General features: G+C 39.8%; 1 protein-coding gene across 9 annotated transcripts in view; it reads right to left on the bottom strand.

Annotated features, from left to right (window-relative positions):
- The window catches only part of CDK14 (cyclin dependent kinase 14), a 659,101-nt gene that overhangs the window by 269,904 nt on the left and 365,122 nt on the right, over positions 1-24,075 (bottom strand). For all 9 annotated transcript variants that reach the window (XM_061413377.1, XM_061413382.1, XM_061413373.1 and 6 more), the window contains one exon: positions 17,224-17,344. In XM_061413377.1, the coding sequence (XP_061269361.1) occupies positions 17,224-17,344 (121 nt within the window). The remainder of the gene's footprint in view (positions 1-17,223; positions 17,345-24,075) is intronic.

Genomic DNA, 24,075 nt, shown 5'->3' with positions numbered 1-24,075 from the left:
GATACTTAGAAAAATTAAATAAAAGCAAAGAATGAAGTGTGTGAAGTAAGGTAGTTCAATGAAGCCAAGGCACAGGGTGGCCTGCTGCTGGCCAGAGAGGAGAGATCAGGCAATGGTCCGCATTGAAATGGCCCACTGAAATAAGACTGACCAGAAAGATCTAGAAGCCTGGCCACCTTAAAGTACCAACTGGCAACACTGTTCGTGAAGTTACAATGATGCTTTTTGCTCACACACTTTAATATGCATATTTCTATGTCAATAATATTTTAGTGTGTGTATTCCAGTACACATGTGCATTTTAGTGTATGTGGATGTGTGTACATACAGACTTTTTATATATTTCTGTAAAATATAATTAATATATGTATTAAATATAATATAGAAATGTATACTTAAAATACATATACATACATACATGTATATTTATTTAAATTGGAGTATAATCACTTTACAATGTTGTGCTGGTTTCTGATGTACAGTGAAGCGAATCCGCTGTAAGTATATCTATAACCCCTCTCTCTTGCATCTTCCTCCCACCCCGCCGTCCCAGCCCTCCAGATCATCGCAGAGCACTGAGCTGAGCTCTCCATGCTATGCAGCAGCTTCCCTCTAGCTTTCAATTTTACACATGGTATGTCCGCATGTCAATCCCACTCTCTCAACCCGTCTTACCTTCCCCTTCCTCAGTTCCTGTGTCCATCTGTCCGTCCTCTATGTCCGCCTCTCTGTTCCCGACCTGCAAACAGGTTCTATCTGTTCAGTTCAGTTCAGTTCAGTTGCTCAGTCCTGTCCGACTCTTTGCGACCCCATGAACTGCAGCATGCAAGGCCTCCCTGTCCATCACCAACTCCCGGAGTTCACCCAGATTCACATCCATCGAGTCAGTGATGCCATCCAGCCATTTCATCCTCTGTAGTCCCCTTCTCCTCCTGCCCGCAATCCCTCCCAGCATCAGAGTCTTTTCCAATGAGTCAACTCTTCACATGAGGTGGCCAAAGAACTGGAGTTTCAGCTTTAGCATCATTCCTTCCAAAGAAATCCCAGGGCTGATCTCCTTCAGAATGGACTGGTTGGATCTCCTTGCAGTCCAAGGGACTATGCATTAATACATGATACTTGTTTTTCTCTGAGTTACTTCATTCTGCATGATGGGCTCTAGGTCCATCCACACCTCTTACAAATGACCCAGCTTTGTTCCTTTCTATGGCTGAATAATCACAAAGCTGTATTTTTGCTTTCTGGTCCAGTCACCTCAGTCAGAAATCCAGGAATCATCTAAAACCCTTGCCCTTCCCTTATCACTCTCACTCAATCAAGTTCTCACCTCCTCCTGCTGCTGCTGCTGCTGCTGCTGCTAAATCGCTTCAGTCGTGTCTGACTCTGTGCGACCCTATAGACGGCAGCCCACCAAGCTCCCCCATTCCTGGGATTCTCCAGGCAAGAACACTGGAGTGGGTTGCCATTTCCTTCTCCAATGCATGAAAGGAAAAGTGAAAGTGAAGTCGCTCAGTCATGTCATACTCTTAGCGACCCCATGGACTGCAGCCTACCAGGCTCCTTTGTTCATGGGATTTTCCAGGCGAGAGTACTAGAGTGGGTTGAATAGTCCTCCATTCTGGTTTCCAGCCACTTTCCCCCCTTTCCATTTTTTCCTTTTTCTCTATCTGCTTCTTAATCTGTTCCTCTTTCCTACACACAAACATCAGCTGCTTCACTTCCTGGCGGGGTATTTTTGTTCATGACCTGGCCAATGCATCCTCAGCTCTAGCTCTCTCAATGGCTTATTACACCATTTTTCCTTCTAATCTTGAAAGCATGGAAGGATCTTTCTCATTTTTATAATCCCCAGGACCTTACCTGGTGCCTGACACAGAATTAAGTGTTCAATAAATATCTTTCAAATAAATGAGTTGATGAATGAATTAAACAAACTATTCTGAGGAGTGCACAGAAGCAACTGAAATAGAGATAGGAATTTGATTTAGATCCAATATCATCATATAAAATTAAATAGAAAAAAATCAGTTCAGTTACACGAAAATATCTAAACCCAAATTTCATTTAATGTCACTCCAAAGGAATTCCAACCGTCTCCATGGAAACCTCTGGTTCAGCAGTACAATTTCTTTGATTGCTAAAATTTAGAGACAGAGGGGCTTTACAGAATTCATAAGACATTGCTTTGATTTTTACATGCAAGTAAACCCTACTACATGTTTACATGTCAACCCCAGAACTTGAAAATGTGACTGAGAATCCTGGGTCAGTGAGCATTAAGCCACACTGCCTCCTCAATTAGAACGGCGTGTTTTTATGCAGTCGATCTGGTCAGATTAAAGAAGAAGAAACAGAGATGGCAAATTCGTTCTCGAGCCTGGTAACAAATGCTGAGAAGGATGAAGATAAAATCAAAAGGAAAGCCTTCAAAATTAAGGTCTGGGCAAGAAAAAACAAGAAAACTATCCTTAAAAACTGAAGTCTATCACTGTTGATAATGTACAGAAAATAAGATGGGGGTTCAAGGATATTTGAAAGTTGAAAACAGAAATCCAGAGACAATGAAAACTCCAGAGATTAAGTCTTAAAACAAGAGCCACAGGTTACACAGATAACTGGGAATATTCAGACTAGTTATATCTAGAAACCAGGAACAATCATTACAAAAATGTAAATAAGAAAGGCCCTTACTGAGGACTATAATAGGGGGAAAAAATGTAAAACTCAACATATTGCGTCGAATAGCTGAGAAATATTATTTCTTATACTATGGAACCATAAAGGAAGAGATAGATTCCATTTGATCAGTCATTTAAAATTCTACAACCGAGAGCACATCTCCAAGGAATAACTGTAGACCATGCAGGACAAGAAAAAACCAATTAATAAGCTTCACACATCTTTAATTCCTGTTTATATGACAGCTGAGGCACAACAAGGAAGTCATAAGATTTCTCCCTCCAAATGTATTAATCATCCTGAATAATGTGGGGAATTAGGAAAAAAATTATTTGTGGGCAATTATCTTAAAGATCAAAGTAAACGACATATTCAAGCAATCTTTTTAGAGAAACTATATCTAGCAAATCACAAGGACAAATCACTGCTGAAATCGTCATGAAAAGTGCTCTCCTGAAAGAAGAATTCTAAACTTCAATTTACAGAGTGTTAAGCTGATGTATTTAGTTCTAGTTATCAAAGGCCACAGCTGGACTTGGACAGTCAATGGTTAAGAACGTTGGAATGAGCACCACTTAGATATACAACTCGATGGATGGCATTTGACAATGAAATGATTGACAACCATCTGCTATGACAACCATCTTAGATAATATACGGAAGACCCAAAGGCAAAAATCTTCCCACTATAAATCCTTATTGTCCAGTTTTTGGTGAAGTCTGTGGGCTTCTTGGAATATACTCAAAGACTTGCCCTGGAATGTGACTGTACAGATTAGACACTGCGTACAATGTGGACGATGCCCCCTGGAGAGGTATCATGCTTAACTAGAGGGTACTGCTTGAGGGCAGGGACCAGGTCTTCTGAACTCTTGAACCTCTGGACATTCTGTAAGGTTTGTTAAATGAATGAATGACTAAAGATAATCACAATGTGCAAGGGAGATCTTTATGGGAAGGGGGCTACTGTGGGATTCTAGAAGCTCTTTTTCCCTCTGTGCCCCCACCAACCAGCTACTATGAACAGAATAACCAAGAATCTTCAGATTTGGGAGGCAGGGGTACAAAATGGCCATAAAACTAAAATAAAATTGTGAATTGATATCATTAGGTAGCTAAAATTCTGAAACAGATTCTAAATTAAACATGTTAGGATTAAATATGACAGACAAAAATGTATATAGTTGATATAATAAAGGTTTTCAATTTGTTGAGTCTACATTAGGCTATGAATATATTCTGTCTTCAGAAGCAAACATGGTGAAAGCCAGCTATCAGGGAAGAACCACCAAACTATCAATGAGAGAGAACAGAAACAGTTTGCCAAGCTCTGCAGACAAGGCAATTATGTGAACATGTCGTTCTTAGAATTGTACTCTCTCACATGGAAATACAGAGAAATATAAAATGCCATAGCAAAAGATGAATAATCCACATGTGTAGAGGAAAACAGGAAGCTACTCAGATTTGGTCCTCAGTAACTGCTAAGTCCCTTAGACTGCGTTTGTTCCTTAGACAGACTATAATTAAGACAGACTATATTTACATTTTGTTTTATATTTTGATGGAATTTAAAGCAGGCTCTTTCTTGGCCACTGATAGTCTAGTTTAGTTAAATTTGACTTTAATTCTTTTTCAATTATTGTACTATTTCTCTATTTCTCCAGTGATATCTTTGATCAATAAGAATCTAAGTACATTACATTTGAAGAGCAAAACAAAAAGAGAAACACAAACATTCAAGTTTATCAATTACATGCTGCTGCTAAGTCGCTTCAGTTGTCTCCGACTCTGTGCAACCCCATAGACGGCAGCCCACCAGGCTCCTCTGTCCCTGGGATTCTCCAGGCAAGAACACTGGAGTGGGTTGCCATTTCCTTCTCCAATGCATGAAAGTGAAAAGTGAAAGTCAAGCCACTCAGTCGTGTCCAACTCTTTGTGACCCCATGGACTGCAGCCTACCAGGCTCCTCCATCCGTGGGATTTTCCAGGCAAGAGTACTGGAGTGGGGTGCCATTGCCTTCTCCGATCAATTACATAATATAGTCTAAAACTAAGAAAGCTACTAGTATATTTAAGTTACATTAATTTATACAGCAGAATACCAGTAAATGAAAATGTGATTTCTAATTAAAGTACATGCTTTAGTAGTGTCTTGAGGAGTTAATTCACAAATGTCATAACCACACGAAGACCCCATTTTCGTCCTTCAATGAACAGTTCTGACACCTAGATCCCTTTACCAACAATTATGTTTATACAAGCTCCTAGCTTCTCTCCAATCACATTTCCATTCAATCATATCTTTCTTGTGCATGTAAGTTAACAGGCTACCTTTTTACCCTTATTGGATTAGAAACTTTATATCGCCTGGAACACTTGCTGAGTTAGACTAGTTGTTTCTGCTTGTTTTAATAGTAAGCTCATGTTGGATTCACACATGCCGTTGATCCAAAGAGCTACTTGTTGTAATCACTCCTCTCAATTCATGGAAAATTTTTATGTTTGAAAAAATTATCACTGCCCTTTCTATTCCTTCCCATCATTAGCTTGTCAAAAAGTACATGGCTCTCTTTTCATGTTTGTTTTCCTAACAAAGCTGTCATGACTGCATTCACAGTTAAATGGCAAGGATTACAAATTTCTACCACCACACTAAGATTCTGGCAGTCAAGAGGCTCCTGCCTGCCTTGTGCTGTTTGACTGGCTCCGACTCATCAACACTTGCAACTCAAATCTGTACCCAAGAAAAATCACAATTTTCTACAGGATGAGGACCTGAGCAGTCAATTGTCCATAAGTACAGCAATCGATATTAAATTAACAAGAGTAGGACATTTAGTAAAATGTACACAAACCCTGCTGTCCTGCCCCCCAAAGTGAATGAAGTGTCAGTTAAGGAATAACATTTTAAACAAGGGTAAAATAGATGCAGGAGATGAGACACAGGAGATGCGGGTTCACATCTTTGGGTCAGTAAGATCCCCTAGAGGAGGGCCTGGCAACCCACTCCAGTATTCTTGCCTGGAGAATCCCAAAGAGAGAGGAGCCTGGCAGTTATAGTCCCTGGGGTCACAAACAGCTGGACACAGTGGAAGTGACTGAGCACACGAAATAGATGAGGAGACACAAGAGGATGAGAGAGAGGTTTTTCAGTTGTGAACACAGGTGTGGCTATCTAGGCAGACCACAGGCAGTTATAACTACCCAAGTTACAGACAAAGCATTCATGTACAGCAGTTTACAAAAGGCACAGGACGTGGAGACTCAGTTCTAGAAAGTGTGACGTGAATCAACATCTGGAAATAAGGTGGAGGATTGGAAGTGTGTACAAAGCAATTAACCCACAGGCCTTCTCTGACCATTTCTCACCCAATCCACCAGCGAGACACCCGATATTTATCATCTGGAGAAATTAAATCCAAAAAGGCTCTAATTGAGGATAAGTGGTGAGGGCAGGGTGAGGCAGAGCTGGAAAGGGGGAAATTTAGTAAAAAACATGTTTAATTGATCTGTGTATCTATTGGCACCAACAGAAAAAGACACAGTCAAAGCTCACTTTTGGAGACTTCCCTGGTGGTTAAGTAGTTAAGACTCTGCACTCCCAGTTCCGGGGGGCACAGTCCTCGGTCAGGGGGCTAAGATCTCACTTGCCACATAGTGCAGCCAAAATAAATAGATAATAAAATAAACAGCAAAGCTCATTATCAAGCAATTTCAGAGTACCAGGGTTAGACAAAAGAACTTAATACTTTCCAGAGAGAAAGTATAATGAGACACATAAATGACTGCAAATCTGAATGGAATCAGACTTTTCAGCAGCAAAACTAGAAGCTCTGAAGAAATTAAATAATACATTCAAAATTCTGAGGGGGGTGGGGAACTCATTACGTTCTCATCCAAAGTATTATCAGTCATGTGTGGGAGATGAATAAAGACATTCTGAGAAAACCAAGAATTTGAAAACTTGCATCTTTCATATATTCTTTCTTAGGAAACTAAAGGAGGAAGACAAGGAACCCAGGGAACAGAGAATCTATGATCAGTGAAGGTCAGAAGGAAAAGGAATGGAACCCAGGACAGAATGAATTTACTACTTATAGAGGTGTAAGAGAATGAAGAAGATGTATTGAAACACTGAGAGGCTAGTAACAGCAGGAAGCCAGTCATTACCTGCCTTTTAACTAACAGCCATTATTGACCCTAGGATCAAAAAGGTCAGGTGTCACTGAAATCTACTGACAGCTACAGGGGCTTCCCCAGTGACTCAGCGAGTAAAGAATCCACCTGCAGTGCAGGAAGCAGAGGAGACATGGGCTCGATTCCTCGGCTAGGAAGATCCCCTGGAGAAGGAAATGGCAACCCACTCCAGTATTCTTGTGGAGCCTGGTGGGCTACAGTCCGTGGGGTCAGAAAGAATTGGACATGACGGGGCACAAGCATGATTCACAGCTAGAGCCATGACAGAGGTCCTTTCTCACAGAAATTGTAGTTAGCCATTCCCAGAAATATGGTTTAAAGCAGGGAAGAAGTAAGGATGAATATCCAACCCTCTCACATGCCCTTTGCCTGAACTCAGTTGGAAACCAGTAGCGGAGGCAGCTTGGAGGAGGTGTTCCTTAGTGGTCAGCCATCCAGGACCTAGGTCAGGGCAGAAGGAGGTACACAGCAGATAAGGCAGGGGACAGAAAATAACGAAATAAGGACCCATAACAGCAGGAGAGAGTGTAAATGGAAGTCCTGAAATGGAGCCTTTCAGCTGTACTAAGGCAAGAAATCACACAGCCAAGAGAGGAAGCTTTTAAGGAAAAGCGTGGGAAAGGGAGATGTCAAGACAATTAAAAGGGACTGACAAATTTGCTGATGCTTTTGAGCATCTGGAAAATATTTTTCATGTGTAATTGACAAATCTTTTATGCCTATAAATAACAGCAGGGACAAAGACAACTAAACTAAAAAAAATCAGAGACAATTATAAAGTTTAAGAAGAGCAAAACACTGTACAAGAAAGGATACATAATTATGAATACTGTAAGACTTCACCATGAATAATATGCATATATTAATATTTCAAAATGGGATATAAATTCTATATTGACACACTGAGATGAAGGTGGAGTGCGGGAAGGTTGATGGAAGAAAGTTAAATCTTTGTCTACTATATACCTACTTAGTAGACATGTCTAAAAGAGTAAATGAATGGTAGCAATATAATTATTTAAGACACATGGAGACAGATCCTAAGAGTTGAAAGTAGTAGCTGCTTCTGAGAAACAGGATTAGAGGGTGAGTAGGAGGGGGCAAGAGATGGCTGCTCACTGTAATTGTGGCAGCTATTAGCTACGGGTTATAACTGATAAACTGAAGGCAGGAGGAAAAGAAGGCCACAGAGGATGAGATGGCTGGATGGCATCATTAACTCAATGGACATGAATTTGAGCCAACTCTGGGAGATAGTGAAGGAGAGGAGAGGCTGGCAGGCTATAGTCCATGGGGTTGCAAAGAGTTGGACACGACTGAGCGACTGAATCGGAGAAGGCAGTGGCACCCCACTCCAGTACTCTTGCCTGGAAAATCCCATGGATGGAGGAGCCTGGTAGGCTGCTATCAATGGGGTCGCTAAGAGTCGGACACGACTGAGCGACTTCTCTTTCACCTTTCACTTCCATGCATTGGAGAAGGAAACAGCAACCCACTCCAGTGTTCTTGCCTGCAGAATCCCAGGGACGGGGAGCCTGGTGGGCTGCCGTCTATGGGGTCACACAGAGTCGGACACGACTGAAGCGACTTAGCAGCAGCCGCAGAGCGACTGAACAACAACAACTAATGTAGACTTAACCATCAAAGTGTTCTGATTTGGAAAGTGAAGGGAAGGGTAGTTAAGGAACTTCATCAGCTATGTTCACACAGCTAAGGACAGGCAGAGTCAGAACCTAATTTGGGCTTTTGATGTGTTTTCTACTACAATACAGCTTCCTTAAACAGCAAACCACTGCCAGTTACCAGGAGCAGAGAATCGAGCTGCAAATGAAAAAAAATGCACAACTTACAAAACATAAAAAGCACTAGTAAGCATCCAGTATTTTCCAAATGCTGAGCACTAACATATATTTCCAACTTAAATGTATGGGTGCACACACAGACACACACATACACATGTAAGATCAGAACATCCTGGGCCAAACTTCTCTCTAAGTCTCTAGACACAGACAGTGTCTTAATCTCCCTAAAACCAAATACAGAAGCTTCTAATTCTTTAATATATTCCACAGTGCCTGTCCACAGCATACTTTAATAGAAATGCAAAATATTTAGCTTGGCCGATACACCATTTTCAACATTTATGGAGTCGTATATTTCTTAAAGAAGTTCCCATTTACCCATCTCTTGCTATTCTCATCAACCAGTGAGGCAGCTAAGTGTACCAAGGGCAATCTTAGTAACACGAAAGTTAGTCATCGCAATTGGCTATTTAAAACTCATCCAATGACCACGCTAATGTATTGAGTTCTAATATAGTGAGTCCTCCGGTGCGTCTTGGATTGTATAGGGCTATTTGATCTTACACTCCTGCTTCCAGAATAGTATATATTTTGGAATTTTATGTCAGATTTTCAGTTCTCCCAGTTGTTCTTTCAGTCAGCGTAGCAGTGTGCACTTCCATTCGACTCTTACTCTTTAGGGATCTCACACATGGCCTTAAAACTTAGTTTACATCTGCTATACTGCTTTGTGAACTCAGAAATCAATAAAAATATCTGAGGTAACCAAACAAACAAAAAGTCATCCAAACACCAGTTGTGGGCAACCAATTACTTTGCCAGTTCAATTTAGTTCAGTCGCTTAGTCGTGTCCGACTCTGCGACCCCATGAATCGCAGCACGCCAGGCCTCCCTGTCCATCACCAACTCCCAGAGTTCACCCAGACTCACGTCCATCAAGTCAGTGATGCCATCCAGCCATCTCATCCTCTGTTGTCCCCTTCTCCTCCTGCCCCCACTCCCTCCCAGCATCAGAGTGTTTTCCAATGAGTCAACTCTTCGCATGAGGTGGCCAAAGTACTGGAGTTTCAGCTTTAGCATCATTCCTTCCAAAGAAATCCCAGGGCTGATCTCCTTCAGAATGGACTGGTTGGATCTCCTTGCAGTCCAAGGGACTCTCAAGAGTCTTCTCCAACACCACAGTTCAAAGGCATCAATTCTTCGGCGCTCAGCCTTCTTCACAGTCCAACTCTTACATCCATACATGACCACAGGAAAAACTATAGCCTTGACTAGACGAACCTTTGTTGGCAAAGTAATGTCTCTGCTTTTGAATACGCTCTCTAGGTTGGTCATAACTGTCCTTCCAAGGAGTATGCGTCTTTTAATTTCATGGCTGCAGTCACCATCTGCAGTGATTTTGGAGCCCCAAAAAATAAAGTCTGACACTGTTTCCACTGTTTCCCTATCTATTTCCCATGAAGTGATGGGACCAGATGCCATGATCTTCATTTTCTGAATGTTGAGCTTTAAGCCAACTTTTTCACTCTCCTCTTTCACTTTCATCAAGAGGCTTTTTAGTTCCTCTTCACTTTCTGCCATAAGGGTGGTGTCATCTGCATATCAGAGGTTATTGGTATTTCTCCCGGCAATCTTGATTCCAGCTTGTGTTTCTTCCAGTCCAGCGTTTCTCATGATGTACTCTGCATATAAGTTAAATAAACAGGGTGACACTATACGGCCTTGACGTACTCCTTTTCCTATTTGGAACCAGTCTGTTGTTCCATGTCCAGTTCTAACTGTTGCTTCCTAACCTGCATACAGGTTTCTCAAGAGGCAGATCAGGTGGTCTGGTATTCCCATCTCTTTCAGAATTTTCCACAGTTTATTGTGATCCATACAGTCAAAGGCTTTGGCATAGTCAATAAAGCAGAAATAGATGTTTTTCTGGGACTCTCTTGCTTTTTCCATGATCCAGCGGATGTTGGCAGTTTGATCTCTGGTTCCTCTGCCTTTTCTAAAACCAGCTTGAACATCAGGAAGTTCATGGTTCATGTATTGCTGAAGCCTGGCTTGGAGAATTTTGAGCATTTCTTTACTAGCGTGTGAGATGAGTGCAATTGTGCGGTAGTTTGAGCATTCTTTGGCATTGCCTTTCTTTGGTATTGGAGTGAAACTGACCTTTTCCAGTCCTGTGGCCACTGCTGAGTTTTCCAAATTTGCTGGCATACTGAGTGCAGCACTTTCACAGCATCATCTTTCAGGATTTGAAATAGCTCAACTGGAATTCCATCACCTCCACTAGCTTTGTTTGTAGTGATGCTTTCTAAGGCCCACTTGACTTCACATTCCAGGATGTCTGGCTCTAGGTGAGTGATCACACCATCATGAATATCTCGGTCGTGAAGATCTTTTTTGTATTTTTGCCATCTCTTCTTAATATCTTCTGCTTCTGTTAGGTCCATACCATTTCTGTCCTTTATCGAGCCCATCTTTGCATGAAATATTCCCTTGGTATCTCTAATGTTCTTGAAGAGATCTCTAGTCTTTCCCATTCTGTTGTTTTCCTTTATTTCTTTGCATTAATCGCTGAAGAAGGCTTTCTTATCTCTTCTTGCTATTCTTTGGAACTCTGCATTCAGATGCTTATATCTTTCCTTTTCTCCTTTGCTTTTCGCTTCTCTTTTTTTCACAGCTATTTGTAAGGCCTCCCCAGACAGCCATTTTGCTTTTTTGCATTTCTTTTCCATGGGGATGGTCTTGATCCCTGTCTCCTGTACAATGTCACGAACCTTATTCCATAGTTCATCAGGTACTCTATCTATCAGATCTAGGCCCTTAAATCTATTTCTCACTTCCACTGTATAAATTACTTTGCCAACGTTGATGCACATAGGGGAATTTTTATTTGTTTGTAAAATATTTAGTAGTGAAATACACATACAACGTCTCATTTTATATGCTATGATTCAGCTAACCCATTATATAACAAGTGACCAAATATATTCCCTGAGAACACACATAGATTCTCTCACACAAACACACACGGATAAACAACATGGATGTAAGAACCATAAACACACTAAACTTTTGATAGGATAAGAGAACTGGTTTCCATCAGCATTTGAAAATCATCACTAAAGACAGCACTTTGGCCACCACCCACCAGTGTCATAACAGTCTCATACGAGAGAACTGTACTTCTGGAGATAATCTGTTACAAAGCAGTGGAATGGAACTTGGCAGCCAGCTTTCCTTTGGTGTGAAACAAGCAGTCAAATGCACTGTGTCTTCTGACTACCAGTATTTAGCAATTACGGCTCCAGTGCTATGAGTAAGACGCCCACAAGTCACAATTAAATCCCCATTTTATACACATTGTCCTAGCAGAACTATTAACTCTGAAAGGTATCCCAGTATGGACAAAATACTCTATGGTCACCCTACTTTTAAAGAATTTCAATAGTAGAAGAGACTCAGAAACCACGGTCGGCACCAGGAGTTCACCTTTCACCTTCCTCCCGCCCCCAACACCCTCCTGATGACCTCTGTTCTTCTGTTTCTGTGGCATTGCCCGGTCTCTGGCAATACCAATAAGTCATTTGCATCATGTATTATTTAAGCAGTTCTCAAGAGCTCCTAAAGAGATGTTACTTTGGACAGTGACTAATCTGAATCCTCCTTGGTCTTATGATCTGATTAATTGGAAAATGTGTAAATAATGTGAACTGTTAGATGACTTTATGTAGCCCATGAAAAAGTCTCATTTTTAACCAGCCTTCTTTTTCAAATAGATACATTCATTTTAGCAAAAGTGGTAAATGAGTATTGGTTAGGAGTTGGGAAAACACTTGCCAGTATAGATATTGGTCCCACAAAAATGTATTTAATCCAATGAGTCAAGCCTTAAGTTTATTTCAAAAAAGCTCCACCCTGAATAAAATTGAGAGGCTCCACTTGGTTTGAAGCATGCAAAGGACCCAACAAGATTCAGAGCATAACCTAAATTCTCAAAGAGGTATTTTACTGATGTGTGTTTTGGAATCACTTTACTAGTAAAATGAAAAAAAAACAGTTGTTTATAAATCAACTTAGGAGACTATGTAATATGTTTTAGGGAGAAAAGGTTTTGGAGTGGGTTAGCTCTGAGTTTGAATGCTGACTCTATTTACTAAATATATGACCTTTATTATTCTATTTAGTCTCTCCAGGTTTTGCTTTCTTTCACTTTATCATGGAACAGCAGGTAAGTAATTAAAATATATAAGAGGAATAGAAGATCTTATTTACAAAGCAGAAACAGAAACACAGAGAGAACAAACGTAAAGATACCAACGGGGAAGAAGAGGGTGGGATGAATTGGGAGATTGGGATTGACATTTACACACTATTGATACTGTGTGTAAAACAGATAACCAATGAAACCTACTCTACAGCACGGGGAACTCTACTCAAGGCTCTGTGGTGACCTAAATGGGAAGGAAATCCCCAAAAGAGAGGATACACGTATACATGTCGCTGATTCACTTTGCCATACAGTAGAAACCAACATGACATTGTCAAGCAACCATACTCTTCAAAAAAAAAAGAGTATTAGGACAAAATAAACACTGCATATTTTTTTTTAATGTATAAAGGAGCATAGAATACAATTTGGGTCCAAGAAAAGTATCTCTTATTATTACCATTGTTATTACTAATGCTAAGACTTAATTATTATTATTACTACTAGCCAATTACTCAAGATATTATCTCACATGGAACACATTTCTTTTCTGGGTGGGCACTACAGTAGGAATCGTTTATGATTCTTTCTCTTAAAACAGTGGTAAACAAACCTGAGTCCTTAGGAAACTTTATTACATAAATGTCCTTTGTTCAGGAGAGACTCTTAAGGATGAGGGCAGAACTCTATATTGCCAATATGTATGGTAATTAGGCTTCTTTAATAAAATGCAATGCTAAATGGCCTTATAATACTCAATAAATAGGCAATTTCTTTTCTGATATATGGAAAATCAATTTTGATGCAGACATTTTTCTATATATCAAGATCAGTACAGAAATTTTTTTTCTAACCACCCAGCTGCTACAATGTTAAATAAATTGATTTTAATCCTAAATCAGAGATGTAATAGAGAAAGGGTGATTTAATATGCAATCTCATTACATTTGACAGGCTTATTTATAAACGACTCACCCCACATTTTGACAAGCATAGTTAATATGTTAATTAGCTTTGAAAAAGATGATGAAAAGGGGAGACTGACATGCTATTGGGGAGCATGGAATTGACACAAGGTGGTGCCACTCTACACTGTGGCCCCTCCCAAAAGCAGCATGATCTTGATGAGATATTTATTAGCTACAGATAATTTTGTCACCCTATGTTAAAATTTAATCCCTTAAAACAATCCCAAGTGACCTATTGCTTAAGAAAACAAACGCCACTCTAAATATATTTATGAGCTTCTATAAAGCAATATAAAGCTTGTTTAGAGCAATGACCTGGACAGCTGGAGCAGAACTCCTTGACAAGGGACGGACTACACAGATAAGCTCATTGGCACATCTGCACTTCTCTTAATGTGGTTTTCAGTACTTGGTAAGCCTTTTTGGTTTAGAAGCTTAAAGATGATTTCCTATGCCTGGACTTAAACAAAGAGTTATAAAATCCAAGAATTAAGGGAAGTTATACACCAGACAAAGTCCAATTTGATTCCTTTGCTTAAGTCCTCCTCCATGGAGGCAGTCAAGGTACCAAAAACTACCTTTCCTGATGAGTTCTCAAACTGCCCAGTATATCTATACATCACCCACATGCTGGAGACCTACAGCAGTAAATCACAACGGGAGAGCTCTGATTTCCATCACTCGCTGCCAATGTTAATGCGTAAAGTGTCTTCATTAATATTTTTATTGCCCGAAGCTATTTAAACAGAATCCTGGAAACTGTAACACTGGGTAGGGATCGTTAGTTTTTAGTTACTACCCTGCTGCCCCAGGAAGGTAAATGAACTGTAAAACAGCCTGAGACCCCTGCCACCTGCCTCCCCACTATTGTCTATGGGTTAATATTCACACTGCTCTTTGGTGCAGCTGAGCCAAGACTCAACCATAGTCCCATTTCTAGATCTTTCAATATCCAGCATCAAGGTCACCAATGATGCAAAAATCAGTGCCCTGTGAACTTTTCTCTGACTGGAAACATACATACGTTTTACCTGGAAAATAACAAAACGGCTGTTAGAAAATGGCTTGGAATGAAATCAGATTCAGAGTGACAGGCATAGCATAGACATAACTCAGAAATGAACAGCCAATAATGTGGGAAAGTGCTCCAACATAACACATTTATTTTATGTTTTTATGGCAATGCATAATCTTGGCATGCAGAGAAAAGGGCATTTAGGGTCTACTATTTCATATCAGTTTTCCCCCCTTCCACTTAAATTACGATCTTCTTCTTAGGCTTCATTATGTCTCTGTTAAAGCAAATTGGCAGAAAGCAACCAAACCTTCTTCCTTAAAAGGATGGATACCAACAGGCACACATGTGAAAGAAAGAAAGGCTAGGGCTGGGGGCAGTGGAAACACACAGACTGGACATCAAGCACTACACGTCAGAAACAGACATATTAGCAAGTCATAATCCATGTAGTTCTTTGCTCTTTACAGAGCGCTTTCGAAGCTTTGGGGAAAATTAGCCACTGGCGTATAAAAAAATAGCTTCTCCCCACAGAGTCAGACACGACTGAAGCGACTTAGCAGCAGCAGCAGCAGCAGCAGTCTAAGGGTAGAGCTTGAAGTGCCCTGCCAAGCAACTAAGACAAGACTGGCTCCAAGTTACAAATGTTTCCAAACTATGTTCTGTTAGCAGAGTCCTTGACTGACCTCATCGAAAGACAATCTAGAATTCCTATTCTCAAAAAATGGAGAAAAACACTCCCTAACTCAGAATATTAAGTAATGATTATTTGCATAGCCAACTTGCAACTATAGGGGCAGGAAGGAGGAAGGGAATGAGACAGTAACTGATATTCAGATGGATGCATTCATTGACCTTTATTTCCAATCTTATCCTCCATTACAGCTAATGACCAAAAGAGCTGTTTTGTTCAAGCCCCTGCTTAGCTTTGGAGGAAAAAAAAAAAAATCTAATTGTGGAAACAATTGTCCAAAAAAAAAAAGTCAGGAAGTTTGATGTAAAAAATGGATTAGCCCGGCTCCTTAATGATAGACGGTCATCTTTATGCTCAGTGTTTTGGAGCATGTATTTACAATGGTATCAGATTCATTATAAGGCATTACAAAATCTATGGCAATAGCTCTTAGGCTGTTTGATGACCCAGATTCTTTTATAGCTCTACTGAAAGCTAGAGATCTACACCTCATAAAAATAAATACATCCATGTGTACACGAAATGTTGCATAGATTTTCAGTGGCTTCACAGATCCCCAAATCCCATGTCCAAGGGAGTTGCTGGAATCTAAATTAAGTAAATCTATACTGTGCGTTACAACACAAGAAACTTCCTTGTTTTCTCCCCATAAAGTGTTTGGATCAGAAACATCAGGGAAGATAGCCAGGCCACATCACAGCCTAATTAACTAAAAGCCAAGATTACTGAGGGTAGAGCGGTGAAGTAACTACATGGCAAGAAGATAAATGACAAACGCTGCAGCTTTATTGAGGTCATAAACATTATGTGAACATGTAGCTGAATTCTGTATATGGGCCATCATCATTCATGGAAGATGATTCCTGCTATTAAAAAACTATGTGCTATATGAACTGTTTTACTTTAAACACAACTGTGAGTCTAGAAAAGGAATTTTTCTATTAATAAATGACATTTTTAACATTCACTATTAAGCCTTCCCTGGTAGCTAAAAAGAAGATTATTCCCTTATTTGAACTAGATCATACTAGACAGGAAACTCATTAAAGTTTATCATTAATAATAATCATACATTAAATCTCACTGGACTTTGTGCCTCCTATAACAGATTTTTAAGTTATGCGAAACCATTGTGCAGAACTGTGACTCTACTGGAATTAAACTTACTCTGACATTTTTTTAAAAGTGATTGTTTTATTTCATCTTGAATAATTGGCACCAACAGTTTTCAGGGGTATATTGTACCAAATTTAGCACCTTACAGTTATAGCAAAATGTTCAGACCATTTATCTGAATTTTGCTGTGAATTTAAACATGCTTCTACTACTTCCTACTCATACTGCTGTTTGGAGATATATACTCCCTTGTTATAAAACAAAGCCACAAATTAAGACCGTTAGGGAGAAAATCACTGAACTGACAGCTAGAAAAATGTCTCTGCCCTTGTCCATCAAGAGCCATTACCAGACACCATCTGTAAGAGAGCCCCTGATTAGGGAACATTCCCAATTATGTTTTCAAAAACTCCAGCGGTATTGCCACACACCGGCAAACGCTCCAGGACCATTAATCTTCATTCAGACTGTTAGGATGTTTGTCTAGGCTTGACCCAGACCAAGCACTACGGATAAACTAGCTCAAGTAAAGCTCCATTTCTCACCACATGTCAAGGCAGGTGGAATATTCTGTTGAGCCCAAGAGGACATCTGGAGGTCTGTACCACAAGGTAACCACTTCATTGGAGTATGTGTGGCTGGGGACGGATTTTGCTCTTGCGAGACCTGTGGGTTACAGAGAACATGAAGTTTAATAGACATTAATGATCAAAGTAATTTAAATTTGGATGTTCACAGTTTTAAAAGGTCAAACGTGATATTATAATACAGAATCACGAATGCAGTGTCAAAGTTACGCAAAAGGTTGGGAAAAGCATATTTTGGTTTATCTGTTTCAAATACACGCTAATAACCAATAAATCCTTTATATTTCCTAATAAAGCACTAAGAACCTAAAAAAAATCCCCAAAGAGTAAACAAATGATTCATAAACTATTAGATATTATACAGAAGCTTAGAAATCTCCTGGCTTTCCAAAGATTGTTTCATGGTACTTTGGTTCTGACAGTTAAAAATAAGTATTATAAGAAAAAGTTCCAAGACTGAATAACTTTGAGAAAAGATGGTTTAAAAAGTAAAACAGGTCTGTATACTGTGAGACTTCTCAGTGCCCTTAATTTTTTCTAACATGTATTATGAATCCGAAAGAAGAGAATATGACTCTTTTCTCAAAGGTCTTTTCCAAAATTTCTTTTGGTGTCAGTGTTCTGTCAAACACTAAGAAATGCTATTCAAGAGTGTCATTTGAAATACATAAATAAATAATTATAAAGGAATAGTTAATAAATCTGGTACATGGAGATGAGATATCATGTAATAAAATTAAAGTTTTCTAAGAATGTTTAAAAATTGGGAAAGTGAAAAAAAAAATTGGGAAAGTGGTCAAAATAATATATTAAGTGATAAATTATGTACAGTTTAACCTCACAATCATAAATACTTAGGCACTGGAAAAAGACTGTTGAAAAATATATTTTAATATCTTCAATGGTTAGTTCTGAATATAGAAATATTTAGTTTTTTTAATTTAATACATTTTCTGAAATTTTCCCAAGTTTTATACAATGAATACATAATTCCTTTAAAAATCAAAAATTAAAGATATTCTTTTTAGAAAAAAAAAACTGTATGATAGTTTTCTATCTGAGTATGTTCATTAGTGATGAGAGTAAAGTTTTATCTATCACTGTGATGCTCTAAGTAAATAAACATTTTTACAGTGAACCTACCATAATATATTCATTTTAATGTTTTGATTATTTAAGTTTTTATGTAATAAAAAAGGAACATTACCTTTTTTTGTTTATTAAACACTTTTTAATGACATTTCCTTTACTGTATTATATGTAAATATTAAAATTAATAGGGTAGCTGGTCAGATGAAGAATTTCTAATTAGTTCAGTTTGGTTACAATAATTCAATTTTCCCTACCATACAGTTTTTATAACCACACAATGGCATATTATAAACTGACTAGAGTTACAAGTATTCCATATTAATACATGTATTAATATTAGTACAGATTTGACACATTCAAACATACATACACATATATGGTCTCTTCTACACATGACTGGAATGACTATCTCTGAAAATAGATTTCCATAATAACCTCTTCTCCTTTTTTCTGCAAGGATTTATCCTACCTCAAAGCAGGCAAAACTGAACAACAGATAAAACAATCAGGGCATTAACGCGTTTCCAGAGTTTCGTAATACCATCAAAGGGTTTCCTTCCTCAAATGAGCATGTTTCTATACAGACCAAGGAGCTAAGCGTAAGTCCCAAAATCGGTTCTGACTTGCTCCATATGCTGTTGTCAAGGCAAACGGGATGCCAAAAACATTCAGGCTGGGTTTTCTTGGTTTTGCCAAAGCCCTGTTGACAGAAAGCTAGGCCAGAGGGATAGGAGAATTTAAAAATCTGAGATTTTCTTTGACAGCTCAGAAGACCACACTGGTTATAGAAAACTGTGATATTCCCAGTTTTAAAGAGAGAACCAGACCTCAAAATAACCTAGTAGTATAAATCTAAATAATGATGTATGACTCCAAGTCAGTTATGCTCATTCTGAATATAAGTTTGTAAAACTTATTAAATAGTTCTGAAAAACTAGAAACAGAAAAAGCTCTTTGTCTACATTATTTTTCTCCATCTCAAGTTTAGGCCAACTGTGTGAGTGCTGAGTTGCTCAGTCATGTCCAACTCTTTACGACCCCATGGACTGCAGCCCGCCAGTCCATGGGATTCTCCAGGTAAGAATACTGGAGTGAATTGCCATGCCGTCCTCCAGGGGATCTTCCCAACCCAAGGATCAAATCCATGTCTCCTGCATGGGCAGGCAGATTCTTTATCTTCTGAGCCACCAGAAGATAGCCACCAGAAGGAAGCCCCAAATTTAGGTCAAGGACTGCCCAGACTCCATTCACACGGGTCATATAACTTCCCAAATCATCAGGGAAAGTGAGTTTTCGATGTTCTAACTCTTCAATGCGTTAAGACAGTTTCTTAAAATGGTTTGCCTGTAGATGTGTTATATTGAGTAATGTTATGATATTTTTAAGATATGCTCTCCTGCATCACTTGAGAAAAACTCACATCTCAATATATCATAGGATCAATTAAAACATATTCTTGGGGCAAATGTCTTGTATATTGTTAAACAAAAGCTTTTCACCCTAAAAATATTTCTGTTCAGTTAAAGAGATAAATCCCCAAACTTTTCAGAGAGGGAGCCAATTATTAAATCAATGATTCAAAAGAAAAAAAAAAAGCACACCTTGAAGCAGAAATACACAACCACATTTTTAAAATAAATATTTTTAGTAAAGCTACTCCTATGTATTTATATAGTTCATGCATCAAAACACACTTACTCATGCAAAATTTATTAAACTGTATCCTCCAGCTGAAGGGAATCTGTAGGATAGGATTAATTAGCACAGCATGTGTGAAAGCTTTCTTTCTCTGTTCCCTGTCAGTTGCTATGGTTACCCTACAGGAAGAGAGCTACATTACCTTCTAAAAAGGATGAAGTTCAGGGGTTATTATCAAAACTTCTTATATTAATGTTTAGTCTGAATTAAAAGTCAAAAAAGCAAAGTGAAATGCTAACTAGATGAGTATAGCTTATTTGTACGCTGCTGCTTCGGCTGAGTGTGTGTATATGCAAGGGTGCACGTTCCTTTGGGCACCTAAATTGGCTTGCATAACCATTTAAGAGTATCCAACGAAAAGATGTTACCACTTCTAACTAAGGAAAGATCCCTAAAGAGCAGAGTTAAAAATCCTAATATTCAAGGCCTGTTGCCAATTATTCAAATTTGGGCAACCTTAATATGAGTTAGCATAGCAGAAGCTTAGATTTCCAGAAGAGTTCAGAAGCTTTACAGGTAAGTTCTTTCCCAAGGAAAGAATTCCTCTTCATATCTCTATAACACAGTCTAACTTCTGCTGCCATTCTGAGTCTGGTTCTACCCTCTGGCAGGGACAGAAAGTAAGTCATGTGACAGTTCTTCCAACATTTGCCTTAAGCGAACTAATCCTCTGGCATCAATCAACGGAGATTCTTCAGACCTTATCTTAAAAGTTCTCTCAGCTGCAATGGATACAGTTGACCACTCCCATTCTTTTATTTTATTTTGTTATCTCACTTTATTATTATATGTAACATAAGATGAAATGTATAATAATATGCAAATAAAATTATGTGATATGTAATATAATGCAATAATAGTCTAGAAGATGTCTCAGCAGGTAAGGAATCTGCCTGCAATGCAGAAGACACAGGAAACACCGGTTCGATCCCTGGGTCAGGAAGATCCCCTGGAGGAGGAAATGGCAACCTGCTCCAGTATTCTTGCCTGGAGAATCCCATGGACAGAGGAGTCTGGTGGGCTACAGTCTATGGAGATGCAGAGTCAGACATGACTGAGCAACTAAGCATGCAAGCATGAAATATAATAAAATATATATCTGCCACATGGCAGGTTATTTTTGTTTAACTTTTTATTTTGTATTTGGGTATAGCTGATTGGATTTCTCAGGTGGTGCTAGTGGTAAAGAACCCACCTGCCAATGCAGGAGATGTAAGAGATGTGGGTTCCATCCCTGGGTAGGGAAGATCCCCTGGAGGAGGGCATGGCAACCCACTCCAGTTTTCTTGCCTGGTGAATCCCTTGGATGGAGGAGCCTGGCGGGCTACAGTCCACAGGGTCGCAAAGAGATGGACATGAGTGAAGGGACTTAGCACGAACGCATGCATGCACACAGCTGATTAACAATGCTGTTATAGTTTCAGGCGAACAGCAAAGGGATTCAGCCATACATATACATGTATCGATTCTCCCCCAAACTTCCCTCCTAATCTTTTAAATTTATTCCCTTGACTTCTCAGTTATGGAAGAGATAACAGGAGTGATTTGGCCAGCTTCTAGAACTTCCTCTATCTGCTCCACAACTGATGGACTTGTCTACAGCTACATATTTAAACCAATGCTTTCTAAATGCATACACTCTGTGGATAACTGTGGCTCATGCCAAGTTTTAACTGTCATCCTTAGGAGATTTCTCTTATTTTATCTCCAGCTCATACTTCTGTGTGGGCTTCAGATACGGGTTTACCCAATTCCTCACCAGTATCACTCAGTCGTGTTCAACTCTTTGCAGTCCCATGGACTATCGCCTGCCAGGCTCCTCTATCTATGGAATTACTCAGGCAAGAATACTGGAGTCAGTGGCCATTTCTTTCTCCAAGTACAGGAATGGGGATGTACTACAGGCACTAAACTGGACACCGACTGCAAGTTCTCTATAGCAAACTGTATTATTAATACAGGGAAGGTGCTATGAGTCCAGAGTCAAATGGCAATTTACTAGTGAACAGTTTTAAGAACCCCACAGACTAAAATTCTTTTATTAATAGCTACACACTCATGTCCAATAGATTTCTATTCCATGCACATCTAATTATTCTTTCAAATCCTGATGCATCCTTTTTACAGGTGGTAACCCTGCTTGGCGGAGAAGGCAATGGCACCCCACTCCAGTACTCCTGCCTGGAAAATCCCATGGACGGAGGAGCCTGGTAGGCTGCAGTCCATTGGGTCGCTGAGGGTCGGACACGACTGAGCGACTTCACTTTCACTTTTCACTTTCATGCATTGGAGAAGGCAATGGCAACCCACTCCAGTGTTCTTGCCTGGAGAATCCCAGGGACGGGGGAGCCTGGTGGGCTGCCGTCTATGGGGTCGCACAGAGTCGGACATGACTGAAGTGACTTAGCAGCAGCAGCAGCAGCAACCCTGCTTGAAAACTTGAGTTCTCCCTCTGACTCCATGAAGAAAGTGGCTAAACTAAGAATTTGGCTTCAAGAATGCTCACTTCCATGTTTTTGCTTTGACTACGGAATTGCAAAAGAACTGGCAACATTGACTTGTTTCTTTCAAACTAAGTGGAGTAATGGCAAAAGCTAGATGGCCTTGTGAAAGCCAACTGAAACACGACATAAAGGAACGTCTTTCACCACTTCAGTCTTTCCAGAGGACGCGCCACTGTTCAGCCCTTCTCAGTGGTTTTGCTTTCATTTAAGATCAATTCCCACAGGTCCCTCTCATCATACCTCATTCCCCAAACTGAACGATCAGAAAGAATGTTCTGCTCCTAATCACAACGTGATATTTCTAAGACAGGGGCTCCTTTCTTCAATACTTGATTTGAAACAGACATGACATACTTGGGTAACATTTTACCATTAGGCTGTCAGGCTGAAAAGGAAAAGACGTTCTCTATTCTGTCCGCTAATCCATGGAGTAAGGGCAGAAGAAGATTTTTACATTTCTTTCCCATTGAACAGTCCTGGGACCTGGCCAGGAATTTTTTTCTAATTTTTGGTTGCACTGGGTCTTTGCTGCTGCGTGTGGACTTTGCCTAGCTGCAGTGTGTGGGCTTCTCGCTGCCGTAGCTTCTCCTGTTGCAGATCAAGGACTCTAAGCGTGCGGGCTTCAGTATTGTGGTGCACAGGCTTAGTTCTTCTGAGGCATGTGGGATCTCCCTGGACCTGGGATTGAACTCACGTCCCCTGCATTGGCAGGCAGATTCTTAACCACTGGGCCACCATGGAAGTCCAGGAATTCCTTTTTAAATAGATATTTTTAATGGCATTCTCTCCCTCTCAGAGGATTTACATTAAGTATCTGATGATGGGTTAAATTAATTTGTAAAGCTCATTATTGCTCCTCTTAGAGTGTATCAATAAACAACTATCCAACAAAACAAAAGAGAAAAGTACTTTCTTCTAGGGATGTTCAGGGTTTTGGCTTTGACCTTTGGTCTCTGCACTGGATTGGTTTTCCTGGAGGATGTGGTTTACCCAAATGTCTTCAGTTACTACCTATCTGCTGAAGATCCCAAATACGCATCTCTACTATCAATCTTCCCCTAAAACTTAAGATTTCTATATAAAAATAACAATTGAGATCCTCCGTATGCATGTTTATTTTTATTGGTCCCAATTCCCCAAACAGTACAACCACCTCCAGTGTTCTGTAAGTTACCACTAAATGTCACTATCCATCCATTCACTAAAGCTGGCAGTCTTGTTTCATGATAGGCTCCTTTCACTTCCAAAATTACAAAACTCAATGGAAGATCTCCCTCGTGGCACAGTGGACAAGGGGACACAGGTTCGATTCCTGGTCCAGGAAGATCCCACATGCCGTGGAGCAATGAAGCCTGTGTGCCACAAGTCCTGAGCCTGCGTGCTGGAGCTCCCAAGACGCAACCACCAAGCCCATAAGCTCAAACTACTGAGCCGGTGTGCCACAAGTCCTGAGGCCCACGCGCCCTAGAGCCTGTACTCCGCAGAGAAGCCAGCACAATGAGAAGTCCGTGCACAG

The sequence above is a fragment of the Bos javanicus genome, chromosome 4 (assembly GCF_032452875.1).
Source record: "Bos javanicus breed banteng chromosome 4, ARS-OSU_banteng_1.0, whole genome shotgun sequence".
NCBI lineage: Eukaryota > Metazoa > Chordata > Mammalia > Artiodactyla > Bovidae > Bos > Bos javanicus.
This window is presented reverse-complemented; position numbering and strand designations above follow the sequence as displayed.